Below are 12,047 nucleotides of genomic sequence, written 5' to 3' on the forward strand. Positions count from 1 at the left end.
AGCTGCCTGCTCCGACAAATGGCTTTTGGCCTTGTTTTCACAGTGACCGTTTCTTGTGTTCTGGCCAAAACAATCACTGTGGTTCTGGCCTTTGTGGCCACCAAACCAGGATCCAGAATGAGGAAGTGGGTGGGGAAAAGACTTGGAAGTGTCATTGTGTTGTCATGTACCATTATCCAAGTGGGCATTTGCACTGTGTGGTTAGGAACCTCTCCCCCATTCCCTGATTCTGACATGCACTCTGTGATGAGAGAAATCATTCTAGGCTGCAATGAAGGGTCTGTTGCCCTGTTTTACTGTGTCCTGGGCTACATGGGCTTTTTGGCCATTGTCAGCTTTGTTGTGGCCTTTTTTGCCAGGAAACTGCCGGAGAGCTTCAATGAGGCCAAATTCATCACCTTCAGCATGTTGTTGTTTTGTAGTGTTTGGATTTCGTTTGTTCCAGTCTACCTGGGCACCAAGGGGAAATACATGGTGGCTGTGGAGATCTTCTCCATCTTGGCCTCTAGTGCTGGGATATTGGGCTCCATATTTCCCCCGAAATGCTACATCATTGTCTTGAGGCCTGATCTGAACAGCAAGGAGCAATTAATAAAGAGGCAATAATAAACCCTATCATCTTTGTGGGTTTCTTCTACCAAAATATGAGTAATATAATCTCTCTTTATCCACATCATTAAAATATCTTGTATTTTATGAGTTGCAATTGCTATGTACAAGTTCTTTAACAAAATCCCCTGCGGTCTCTCTGAGATAGGAACCACTATTCTTGCTTTAACTCTAAGGCTTACATGGAAAACCAAGAAACTGTTATGAGTACCACAATATATTGGGGCCTGACTAGAACCTCAGAGGGTAATTGATTAGAAACTGAATGAGGAAAAACAGTACACTGAGAGGCATTAGAAGAAGGAAAAAGCTTGATCCTTTCTAGGTTATTTTCCTCTCAGTAAGGTTTCAGTAGAGTTGCTACTGTCATCATTAACCAGTCTCAGAGATTTCAGTACAGCGAGGCCCCACTTACTTGGGGGTTATGTTCAAGTGCCCCCCCCATAAATGAAGATTGGATAAGTGGGGAGCACCATCTAAATCCTTTTGAATGTCTTCTCTGCTGCTCTCTCTCCCTTCCAGATCAAAAATACTGCACCTAAAATACCAACATCTGGAATTTTGGGGGCTGAGTGGAGGATGTGTGGAAAAGTTGCTGCTTCTGCTGCTCTTCTGTGCACATTAGCTGTCAGGTGGGGGGGGGGCTGAGTAGCGTAAACAACCCCTGTTGCACCTCCAGTCTCTGCCCTCACAAGCCATGAGAACTATCCAGCGCTCTCCCTCCACATCTGGGTATTAATTAAGTATTTTGTTATTATTCGTGTGCAGTGGGGGAGGCCCATGGTTCTGGGCAATATATACTAGACCATTCCTGGCAGGGGTATTCAATGAATAACAATTTTGGTATTTTTAATGGGTTTATTGTTATAAGATAGGGCAGAATGCTTCTGAATGAATATTTTGAAGTACAGTGGTGCCCCACAAGACGAATGCCTCGCAAGATGGAAAACCCGCTAGACGAAAGGGTTTTCCGTTTTTCGATGCGCTTCGCAGGACGAATTTCCCTATGGGCTTGCTTCGCAAGACGAAAATGTCTTGCGAGTCTTGAGATTTTTTTCCGCTCCCCACCCCCTTTTTCTAAGCCGCTAAACCGCTAGTAGCCTTTTAGCAGCTAATCCGCTGATCGCTTAAGCCTTTAATAGCCGCTAATAGCTGCTAAACCGCTAATCGCGCTAAGCCACTAAGCCGCTAAGCCGCTAATAGGGTTGCTTCGCAAGACGAAAAAACCGCTAGACGAAGAGACTCACGGAACGAATTAATTTCGTCTTGCGAGGCACCACTGTAAAAGCATTTTGAACATAAGTGAAATTAAGCTCCATTTTATTAGAAAATATAATATCACCATTCACTACTTTTTATTTATTACTTCTATATATTACTCCCCCAAACTAGTAGTGAGGTGCTATTCTATCAGGAACACAAATAGTTGTTTGTGGGAATCTCTCACCAACAGGTTTGAGCCCTAAACCTGGATCTTGGCATCCAGAGAATTCTCCTTTTTTATTCCTATTTTTCCCTGCTTCCAACACAAACCACCTACAAAACTCAGTCCTTTTCACCATTCTTTTGTCTTGGCATAATTGTCAGGAAACTTATGAACTGGTGTTCAGGTGGGAAATTTTAGGAGGTCAGATTAATGATTTCCACTGGTCAGCATTGATAAGAGACTGGCCCACTGTTCTTCTCTTCCTCATTGCTGTTAATTCTGCATGCCCTTTTGTCGTCCCGTAAACAGTCAGAAAGAACTTTGAATGAAACATCAGAAACAGGGTTATTATTATTATGTTTGGGCATTTTCTGATGTTCCTGATGTAAAGGGAGCTTGTTATTATCTCACCTATAATTATCACTCTCAGTCTCCCTTGGATAATGTCTCAGTAGATTTCCAGAGAATACTAACCAATGTCAAAACATGGGTATTATAGTAGCTTCTTGCCATTCTTTACAAGGGAGAGGACAGAGGAAGAGGAAGGATTTTAACTATTTTCTTAATCATGTTATAAAATAGGATTTTAATCTGTGAATTGTTAGAGAAGTGCTGTTTGTGATGAGGTGGAATATTGTACTGAGGTTGGTTGTGAAGCAAGGCTCATGTGCTGGATGGAAATAAGGGTGTTTGATAAGAAAGAATATTTTCTTCAGTATGCTGAAGTTTATTGTGCCCCTTCTCTTTCATCTGCCACATCTGGTGTGCAATCAGACCACGAGTTGCACCGTCCATGATCTGTCCAGAATTCCACATGAATACTACCAACCAGGTCATCTTATTGTTGGCGGACTTGCTTCTCATCTCTTTGCTGCTTTTGACAAAGAAGACTTCAAAGAAAGGCTAACTATTCATCAACTTCTTAATACCCAGTAAAGACATCAAATGTCAAATGATACTGAAATATCCCCCAGCTCTAACCAGGCCTCCTCAGAAGCTAGTTCCCCTGATTTCAGTGGGATTTACTTCCACTGAAGGGAAATGCAGGTCTGAATGTGTCACTGAGATGAGAGAGCCTGGTCTTGTTGATGTGTTCTCTCCTCCCCACATCCCACCAAATCTCTTCCAAGGAGAGTTTAACTAGGGGAGGACTCACAGGTTGAACCTCCCTACTTTAAGATGGAAAGCCCTTCTCTGTTCTCAATCTTCACCTCAGAAACTCTTTTGTGAAGTGTCTTAAAGTCTCACCTCTCCTTTGAATAACCCCTGATGCTCGAATAATGCCTGATGTTCTCGTCCAAGTCAGGCTAGACAATTGCGTTTCATATTTATAGGCAGTGTCTGGACCAGATACATTCAGGCTGTATTCAGCTGAAGGTAGTGATCAGTGAATAAATGTCAGTTAACTGCCAGTTAGGAGAAGTTCTGAGGGAGGTGTGAGTTCCAATTGAGCAGTAAAGATCAGGTATTCCCTGAGAGAAATGGCAGGACTAGGGGAAGTTTGAATGAACCCTACATTAAGGCAAAATTCTGCTCAGTTCATACCAGAAGAACTTTAGAAACGCAGATTTCTTAAAGGAGCTTGGATGTCCAAGCAGCCAAGAATATAACCTGAGGAGTTTGCCAGTCAGAGGCAGACTGTACCTAGCTGCTCAATTAATCTGTGAGTAAACTGAACAGGAGTGGAGGCTTAGGGAAGTTGGCATCTCTTGGGTCTTCAAAAAGTGTTGTCAAGTATATGATGGACCCCAAAGTAAACATCAGTATTCCATTCTTGGGAAGGAGGCAATTCAAATCAGTTCATATTTGAAGGTGAACCTACCAAACTTTCTTTGCTCTAAATAGTTATAAAAACCAAAACACGGTCATCATTTGAAATTCACATTTCTCCAAATTGTTCAGAACAGTTCTCCAGCCAAACAATGTAAACAAAAATGAATATATGTAGGCAAAGTGTCCATAATAATTCATATATTAGTGTAACTGGAATAGAATTGGAATACAATGCATTATTTCAGTGGGAAATTTTCTGTAGATGTGAGTATATTGGGGCACAATTTGCACTAAAATATTAAAGAATCATTAAGAAGCAGATTAAAAAACAACAACATAGGATATTTCCCACTGATACAGCATAAAATTCTTGTTGCAGTATTGTGCCAAAGAACTACCAGCATATTCTGGCCTTGGTATTTGCTGTCAAGGAGATTAATGAGAACCCCAAGATCTTACCTAATATCACCTTAGGATTCCACATCTATGACAGTTACTTCGATGAAAGGATGACCTACTGGGCTGCTCTGAACCTTCTCTCCACCCTTCTACCAAACTACAAGTGCAATATCCAGAAACACCTGATGGCAGTTATTGGGGGACTGGACTTGGATACCTCCGTCTACCTGGCAAACATCTTGGGCATCTACAAAATTCCCCAGGTAAGATACAGTCTTGGGGTTTCCACACTCATTCACCATGATATTTTCTATTCAGAAAGGATTTGTTTAATATAGAAATAGTTGTGAGAGACAAAGGAGAGTGATTCTGCCTTTCACAAAAAGTGTTCCCAGTGTGCTTTGCACAATTAAATAGAATGCGTAGCATCAAGCTGTCAGGTGACATTAAGCTATCAGCATAATAAAAACATGTCTGCTCTAGGTAGCCATTCCTCTCCACCAAGCATCAGACTGTCAGTGTCTATGGATGAAGAGAAGCTAATGGGATGGTGGAAGAGTGCTCCTCTCACCCCACTTCCTTGTCCACACACACCTAAAAACATGTATCCAAATTCCATTCTTCCAACTGACACCCTCTCACCTTTGCTGGGACTTGATGGGGACATTCTGGGAATTGATGGGGATTTTGTGTGTTAGTGGCTTGAGAGAGGAAGGGAAGGGAAGGGAAGGGAAGGGAAGGGAAGGGAAGGGAAGGGAAGGGAAGGGAAGGGAAGGCGCCATGAAATCAGGAGCTGAAATGTTGTGGTGAAGCAACATGAAAGAAACAGGGGAGACAAAAGCAGCAGTAGAGAAAAAGCCTAGAGATCACAGTGGATAAAGAAAAGGAGGGCAGAGGAGCTTTGTGGAACCTGCCTTCTTAAGGCAACTGGTTCATTTTGCCCCCTGGGCTCAAATACTCAGTCCTTCTGCATTTATAAATAATGCTCCTTTATTTCCTTTTAGCTCACTTATGGCTCCTTTGCCCCAGAGCATGCTGGTGAAAGCCAATCCACTTCCTTCTACAAGATGGTGCCCAATGAAGCCCATCAGTATACTGGGATTGTTGAGTTACTTTTGCACTTTGGCTGGACATGGGTTGGGTTGCTTGCTAGTGGAGACAGTGGAGAGAGGTTTATTCAGACCCTGAAACCTCTGCTCTCCCAGAAAGGCATTTGCTTGGCCTTCTCAGAGACAACCCTGAAAACGACATATATGGCTGAGTATTATGACATGTATCCCCACTGGATTCAAATTTATCAAGTTATTATGGAAAGTAAAGCCAAGGTGGTGGTTTTCTATGGAGAAACAAAGTACATGCTTGCCATGAGAGACATAGTAGCTCTTGGTGAATTGGAAAATGTGACCAAGACGTCTGTAGGCAAGGTGTGGATTCTGACAGCACAGCTGGATTTCAAAGCATTGACCTATCAAATGAACGTGGATATGCAAGTCTTCCAGGGTTCCCTCTCCTTTAAAGTTCATTCAAATGTGGTACAAGGATTCAAAGCCTTTCTTCAGGCACAAAATCCTTTTGAGGCAAATGGAAATGGCTTTGTCAAGCAGTTCTGGGCACAAGTATTTCTCTGTTTTTTTCCAAACTCCAATACAGAGGAGCAGGACAGTGGAACCTGCACTGGAGAGGAGAAACTGGAAGATCTCCCGTCATCTGCATTTGTGATGAGCATGTCTGGCCACAGCTACAGTCTTTATAATGCTGTCTATGCAACGGCACATGCTTTACATGCCATGTTCTTGTCCAGAACCAAATACAGGGCAGCGGTGGAAGGAGGGATGCAGGAGGTTTGGCCTTGGCAGGTAATGCCTCATGAGTTATAATTTGACATAGGCAATGATATGCAAAACAGTACCCTGAAAAATTGCAAGCTCTCACTACTAGACCACATTCTTCCCTTGTGTGCAGAGAAGCTGCTCATTAAGGACTAGCACAGGGAAGTATCAGGCCGTTCTGCTTACATCTCTTAAGCAGGAGGATCCTATTCTGCACTGTCCTGCTTTTTTGTGAGCAACTTCCTTTGCGTGCAGAGAACCTGTTAGTGAAGGCGGATCCAATCCTGCACTGTGCTGCTACTTCCAAAGCAGCTTCACTGCACACAAGTTACAGGGAGGATCCCAGCCTAGACTGAGACGAGTAGGAGAGAGCTGGTAGAGAGAGGCAGGTGGAGCTGGAGAAAAATGTAGCTGTGGCTGGGGAAATGAGATGGAGAACAGCAAGGAAGAGGACTTTCAACCTTTTTATTTTGTAGTTTTAGCTGAGCTTGCTAAGCAATATCATTCTGGTTGGACTCTTTGCTGAGAGAACCCCAGAAGAGAATTAAAATGGCAACTCATGCAGCAAATAAAGGCATGAAATGTAGGCGTTTAAACCTTAAAATGTACCCCTTCTAGCTGATCCCAAAATATCCCACTTCCTTACCACAAAGACAGGTCACATAATTAATAGGTTATACATTGTTTGCTTGCAAAGCTCTTCAAAGGTCAGATTCATGTGCTTTTCCATACAGCAGTCAGTTGTGCAGGCAGTCAAACATAGCTTGGTTACAATAATGGCTACAGTTCCTAAAATATTGGTATAGAAAACACTGTACAGACAGACTGGAGGCATCGTGAGTGCCAAAAAGGAGAGACATATTCATTACCTCACCGTTCCTATTTTTCTTCCAATGCAGCTCCATCCCTTCCTCAGGACTGTCTCCTTCAACAACTCTGCTGGAGAAACTGTATCTTTTGGTGAGAACTGGGAAGTAGAAGCTGGCTTTGATATTACCAACCTGGTCACTTTCCCAAATAACTCCTTCGTGAGGGTCAAGGTTGGAAGGGTGGGTGTAGAGGCTACACCTGACCAGCCATTCACCCTTGATGACGACAGAATGGTTTGGCACAGAAGCTTTCACCAGGTGAGGCATAGTTCCTACATCTATGAGAGATAGGAAAAGATAATGTTATTTTACTTACAGATCATCAGTCCAGCACATACCTGCCTTTCCAGCCAGATTCTAAACATTTTTTCTCCGCACTGTGTAAGAATAATAGAATCTTAGAGTTGGAAGTCATGTGGTCCGCGATGCAGGAATCACAACATAAGATGATCTTGCTGGCTCAGATCAATGCCCAACTAGTGCAGAATATTGCCATTGGCCAATCTTGTCCAGCATCTGGATATGGTATGTGGCTTTTGACTTGGGGCTCTTTTTATCCCAGTATATTTCATGAGTCTCTTGGGAAGAAGAAGAGGCACCAGCCGAAAACCTCTAATGAATTTCTTAGACATAATGTGTGTGTGTGTGTGTGTGTGTGTGTGTGTGTGTGTGTGAGAATCACACCCAAGCTACCACACCTTTCAATTATACTAGGGTTGATCTATTTCAGGACCCTCTGAATCTCCCTCGACAAACATGCCAAAATCCCATGATTTTTGTTTTACTTGCCAAAGATCCAGAACAAACCTCCACCTTCCAGAACTTTCCCCAGGATGCCGCTTCCGCCTTTGAAATCCTGGACATATGGCAGCCCTAATTTTATTGAGACACCTAAAACAAACCACAGGATGTGGGTGGCGCTGTGGGTTAAACCACAGAGCCTAGGACTTGCTGATCAGAAGGTCAGCGGTTCGAATCCCCGTGACAGGGTGAGCTCCCGTTGCTTGGTCCCTCCTCCTGCCAAGCTAGCAGTTTGAAAGCACGTCAAAGTGCAAATAGAAAATAGGTACCGCTTTGGCGGGAAGGTAAACGCTGTTTCCGTGCGCTGCTCTGGTTCGCCAGAAGCGGCTTAGTCATGCTGGCCACATGACCCGGAAGCTGTACGCAGGCTCGCTTGGCCAATAAAGTGAGATGAGCGCCACAACCCGAGAGTCGGTCACTACTGGACCTAATGGTCAGGGGTCCCTTTACCTTTAAGACAAACCACATATTCCATTATTCATGTTCCTTTTTAAAAAAACAACAAGAAGTGTGCTTATGCTAGCCACTTGTATCCTAAGGAAAAAGGAACTGTAGGCATGGGTGGAGGAGAATTTCATATTGTCTACAATTTTATACTTCTCAGACTAGTACACATATTGGGACAGGTTTCAAATTTCTGTGGATCTTGTGGTATAGTCTCACCTCAAAAAAGTACCAATATTGTTTGAACAATACATCTGGTAGGATTAAATACACTTGAAAATGCATCTGTTAAGATAAAATGCATGGCTGTGAAGGGGGCTTCTAAGAACATTTGGCTGAACTTGTTTAGATGACTCCTCATATTTGGGGACTGAGATAAGAACAGAAAATTCCAAATAACAGGGAGGCTTCTCAGTGTGTTCAGCCTGTCAGAGCTTTCTGCTTAGTATGCAGAGATCATTGGTGGAACAGCTATGGGAACAATTTGGGCAGAGCTGGTGAGACCACACTCTACAAGGTCTCCACATTAGTAGATCATTTTTGGCACTACGCTTCTGTCATCTTCACAAAGCATGATTATTATTTTTTACACTTGCTGCGATTGGAAAATTGGAGGTGTAAAAGGTATTACTTTATATATGGGGACAAAAGGGGGCAGGGCTGGCAAAGATGAACCCCCAATCCCCTTCCCTATTTCAGCTATCACGCATTCTTTCTGAATGCCAGAAAGGGGCCCAAACATGTTCAGTTTCAGCATTATTTTGGTGTTTTTTTTTAAAAAAAAACCCATGAAGAACCAAATGAGTAGCCTGGCACTGTGTTTCGAATAAGTACTTTGGTGTCTTCCTACTGCCAGCTGGAAGAAAAAAGAAACCAAAAGTGCTACTTACTTCTCTGTGCTACACGGTTTATCTGTTTCTTTAAATGAGCAGGTTCCACCTATTTCTGTATGTAACCCAAATTGCCCTCCTGGTTCCAGGAAGGAGAAGAAGGAGGGGGAGCCATTCTGCTGCTATGGTTGTGCTCCATGTCCTCAAGGCAAGATTTCGTCCCAGAAGGGTAAGAGACACAGGATATACGATTTTCAAAAATAAGGCATGTTAGAAGTTGCAGAAAAGGATAAATAAATAACCGGTAACCTTTGCATTTTTGTACATATTGTTTGATTGGAGAACCGCATCACAAATGTTTAGAGAAGTACAAATTTTAAGGAAAAATTTACTTTGGTTTACGTGTTGATTCAAGGAGTGCAATTTAGATATCTTTCTCATTCAAGTGGCATAAAAACCAAATTGCGTGGCAATACCCGCCCCCTCCCACAGATGTATGAAATAAGGACACAGACACAAGAATATAAGGTTAAATGGGCGTAAATGGCCACAACTTTATTGATTACAGGTAAGAGAGGTATTGGCTTTAGGCATTGGCCCTAACGTTCAAACCGGTCTAACCGGGAAGGGTTAAGCACCAACAGGGAGAGCCCCCGAGATGCACATCCGTAGGCGCTCCCCCAGGGGTTACCGCTCGGGGGCGCGCTTTAGGCCCTAGCCTCCGTAGGTTTCGGACGAGGCGACGCCCCCCGGAGTCCTTTAACGAACTACCCTTCATAAAGTGGGGGAGGTGATGGCGCTCCTCCCCCCCCCGTCCTCATCTGCATGACAATACCCTGCCAATGCCTAACCGCCAAAACCGGAAAGTTGTGACGTATTGCTACGAGGTAGGCGAAAAAACCAAAGGCTTCAAAATCACAGCCAATTAGCCAAATGGAAAAACTCCTACCAGGCCCCTTGCGGCGACCAGCCGAAGCCCATAGCAAGGTCCAAAGCAAGCCTAAAGGGAGGGTGGGTGGGAAATTCCTGGGCTGTGAGAAGAGAAAAGGGGCGAGCCAGGGCTGCCCCGACCTTAAATTGACCTAGAAGGTCCGCCCCCCCCCGCCAGCCGATTGGCTGGCCCCAGGGGAGGTGCATAATGATGAGCTGGGGAATCCCTGACCTCGCGGTGCTACCCAGCCCCGCGAGACTGTAGTTGCGGGGTGAGAGCCCGCAACCCCACCCCCTCTCTAAATCGGGAGTGGCTTCGTCTCCATACCAATTGCTAGATAGCCCCCATAAAGGATTAGGGACCCACTCCTAAAAAGAATAGGTTTGTCACCTATGATGTAACCTTTGTCACAGGTGAAAATACAGCAGGCAATTTTGAATTAAATGCACCAGTGATATCACTTGGTATGAGACACCTTCCTTAATTAAGGCAATAACAAACAAACATGTGTCTGATTGATTTGCGATCGCACACCTGGGCAGGGTGGAATGGGTTCAGCAAAGGGTGTGGAACAGGGCTGGGAATGGAACCTCTGTGGAAATGGTCATGGACTGTGCCTGTTCTGGACAATAAAAAATGTGGTTTATGAGAAGTTAGCAAGCCATCACAGGACACCCCACATAACCCAAAACAAAGGCTGAGGTGGGATTCTCATGCATCGCTTTCAATCTGGTTATTCTGGAAATATCTGTGATACCTCCGTGAGTTCCATACTTGCAGCATTAGCAGTTGCTGTAATCTAAAATCTAAAAAGTATCTAAAATGTAAAATCTCAATGTATTATTTTCTTTCCAGACATGGTTGACTGTGTTGCATGCCCCGAAGATCACTATCCACACAGGAACCAATCACAATGCATTCCAAAGACCATCAGCTTCCTGTCTTTTAAGGAGCCTCTGGGGATGAGCTTAGCATTGTTGGCTCTTTCACTCTCTCTCCTGACCGTAGTGGTCCAAGCCATCTTCATTAAACATCAGGACACACCACTTGTCAGAGCAAATAATTGGGACCTCACCTACACTCTCCTCACTTTCCTCCTGCTCTGCTTCCTCTGTCCATTGATCTTCCTCAGCCCTCCAGAAAGAGTGACCTGCCTCCTCCGACAAATGGCTTTTGGCCTTGTTTTCACAGTGACCGTTTCTTGTGTGCTCGCCAAGACTATCACGGTGGTTTTGGCCTTTGTGGCCACCAAACCAGGATCCAGAATGAGGAAGTGGGTGGGGAAAAGACTGGCAAGCTCCATTGTGTTTTCTTGTTCCCTTATCCAAGTGGGCATTTGCACTGTGTGGTTAGGAATCTTTCCCCCATTTCCTGATTCTGACATGCAGTCTGTGATGAGGGAAATCATTCTAGGCTGCAACGAAGGGTCAGTTGCCCTGTTTTACTGTGTCCTGGGCTACATGGGCTTTTTGGCCATTATCAGCTTTGTTGTGGCCTTTTTTGCCAGGAAACTGCCAGAGAGCTTCAATGAGGCCAAATTCATCACCTTCAGCATGTTCTTGTTTTGTAGCGTTTGGATTTCCTTTGTTCCAGTGTACCTGAGCACCAAGGGGAAATACATGGTGGCTGTGGAGATCTTCTCCATCTTGGCCTCTAGTGCTGGCTTACTGGGCTCTATCTTTGCTCCCAAATGCTACATCATTGTGTTGAGGCCTGATCTGAACAGCAAAGAGCAGTTAATAAAGAGGAAATAGAAAATTAGCATGTCCTCTCTGTTTTTTGTTCTATGATACATCATACAATTACCTAGCATTTTATGGAAATTTAATCTCTCTTTATCCACACCATTCAATTTTGTTGTATTTTACATGTTGCAATTTCTATGTGCAATTTCTTTTAAAATCCCCTGTGGTTTCTCTGAGGCAGGAGCCCCTCATCTTGTTTTAACCCTAAGGCTTATTTGGAAACCAAAAAACTGTCATGAGTACCATAAAATATTGAGACCTGACTAGAACTTCAGAGGGTAATTGATTAGAAACTGAATAGGAAGAAATAATACATTGAGAGGCAATTTCTTTTTTTAAAAAAAGTCTCATTCCTTTCTAGGTTATTTTCGTCTCTGTAAGGTTTCAGTAG

At 43.7% G+C, this 12,047-nt stretch overlaps 1 protein-coding gene across 1 annotated transcript in view; it reads left to right on the forward strand.

The window, feature by feature from the left end:
* LOC310661741 (uncharacterized protein) overlaps nucleotides 1–12,047 on the forward strand; it is a 173,020-nt gene that overhangs the window by 83,934 nt on the left and 77,039 nt on the right. Inside the window, 4 exon segments of the mRNA XM_083408085.1 lie at nucleotides 4,283–4,470; nucleotides 5,212–5,823; nucleotides 6,936–7,163; nucleotides 9,130–9,209. Of these exon segments, the coding sequence (XP_083264211.1) occupies nucleotides 4,283–4,470; nucleotides 5,212–5,823; nucleotides 6,936–7,163; nucleotides 9,130–9,209 (1,108 nt within the window).

Source organism: Podarcis tiliguerta (assembly GCF_965153285.1).
Source record: "Podarcis tiliguerta genome assembly, chromosome: 13".
NCBI classification, from domain to species: domain Eukaryota; kingdom Metazoa; phylum Chordata; class Lepidosauria; order Squamata; family Lacertidae; genus Podarcis; species Podarcis tiliguerta.